Source organism: Anneissia japonica, unplaced genomic scaffold, assembly GCF_011630105.1.
Source record: "Anneissia japonica isolate Jap-2015-1 unplaced genomic scaffold, ASM1163010v1 scaffold281866_len1278_cov112_single, whole genome shotgun sequence".
In the NCBI taxonomy this organism is placed as follows: domain Eukaryota; kingdom Metazoa; phylum Echinodermata; class Crinoidea; order Comatulida; family Comatulidae; genus Anneissia; species Anneissia japonica.
The window spans coordinates 1-1,278 of NW_022729062.1; the positions used below are offsets into that span (position 1 = coordinate 1).

At 31.2% G+C, this 1,278-nt stretch overlaps 1 protein-coding gene across 1 annotated transcript; it reads left to right on the forward strand.

Annotated features, from left to right (window-relative positions):
* Positions 1-230: 230 nt before the first annotated feature.
* On the forward strand, positions 231-1,181 carry LOC117114647 (trafficking protein particle complex subunit 5-like; the record flags this gene model as incomplete). The annotated part of the gene is made up of 3 exons (XM_033258341.1): positions 231-353; positions 686-774; positions 1,051-1,181. Coding segments are annotated over exons 1-3 (283 nt in total), but the record flags the coding sequence as incomplete, so codon positions are not given.
* Between the last annotated feature and the right edge of the window lie 97 nt (positions 1,182-1,278).

Here is a 1,278-nt window from a genome sequence, read left to right on the forward strand (position 1 = left end):
TGTCTTTTACAGCATAGAATAGTATAGTCCATTACAACTTGGCTAGGTCAATGTAGTGAATAAAATAATTTAATTGCTTTTGTTATGATTTATAAAGCAATAATCAATTTTGATAATTCAGGACAAGGTTAAAGACACATTTAAAAGTAAGTTAGGTAAACGTTAGTTTATTGGATACTTAGCAAAGAACGTGTGCTCTACACAAACGAATGGAACAGTCCTATATTAACCTTTGACATAAAAACAACCGTCAAAGGGTTTGCCCATACGCGAAAAAAAGTACCTAGAATATGGCTGATAGAAAACATAAGCCTAGTGCCGTTGAGCGACCTTTAAGTAAGGGAAAGGCAGAGGTAAGAAACAAGTCATTCATCAGAACTCTTTTTATTGAACATCCACAATATGCAAACACTTCTAAATTTTAGTCTAACCTAGGCTTAGCTAGTGACTGTAAACTATCTTCACACGCACTCACTCAAGTTATTTGCTCGCATGATGGACGCATCGTCGATTTGTAGGCCTAGGGCCTAGACATTTGGTCCGAGTGATCTCTTTGATTATTTTGTTGTAATATATACACTCTATTCGATGGAGAAAATTTATATCGTATGGTATATAATCCTATGTTAGTTAGTAATAATACGTTAATTGTGTGTGCATATTATTTATTGTTATTTTTTTAAAGATCAACATAAATTCATTTGCTCTGCTATTTTCCGAGATGATCCAGTACTGTCAAAATCGTGTAGGATCTGTCCCTGAATTACAAAACAAGTAAGTGCATAATGTGCCACTACCAGGTTTACCTGATATTACTTAACTTACTCTAGCACAACAGAATATACTTAACTTAAGAAGAGGGTGGGTTGAACGTTTATTTAACACTTGAGTTTATGATACTCAAATTTTATTTCTAATATTGACAGTTATTAAATAATAATGATAATGAATCTGTTAGTATTACTAATGGAATTAATAATGGCAAAACAACTACAATATAATTATAATATTAATGTGATATTAATAATTATAATTATAATAATCTTTCAGGCTCTCAGAACTTGGACAGCATGTTGGTGTTCGTATTTTAGAATTGTTGTTTATTAGGGAAAGAAACTTGAAGAGGGAGATCAAGCTTTTGAATATTCTCTTATTTATTAAGTCTAATGTATGGAAGGTTTGTGCACTTTTGCATTTATTCATTTATATATAAATTGTAATATAATGTAGTTAGATTTTAAGAGAGTGGCATTGAAACATTCTAAAAGTGCTAGAGTT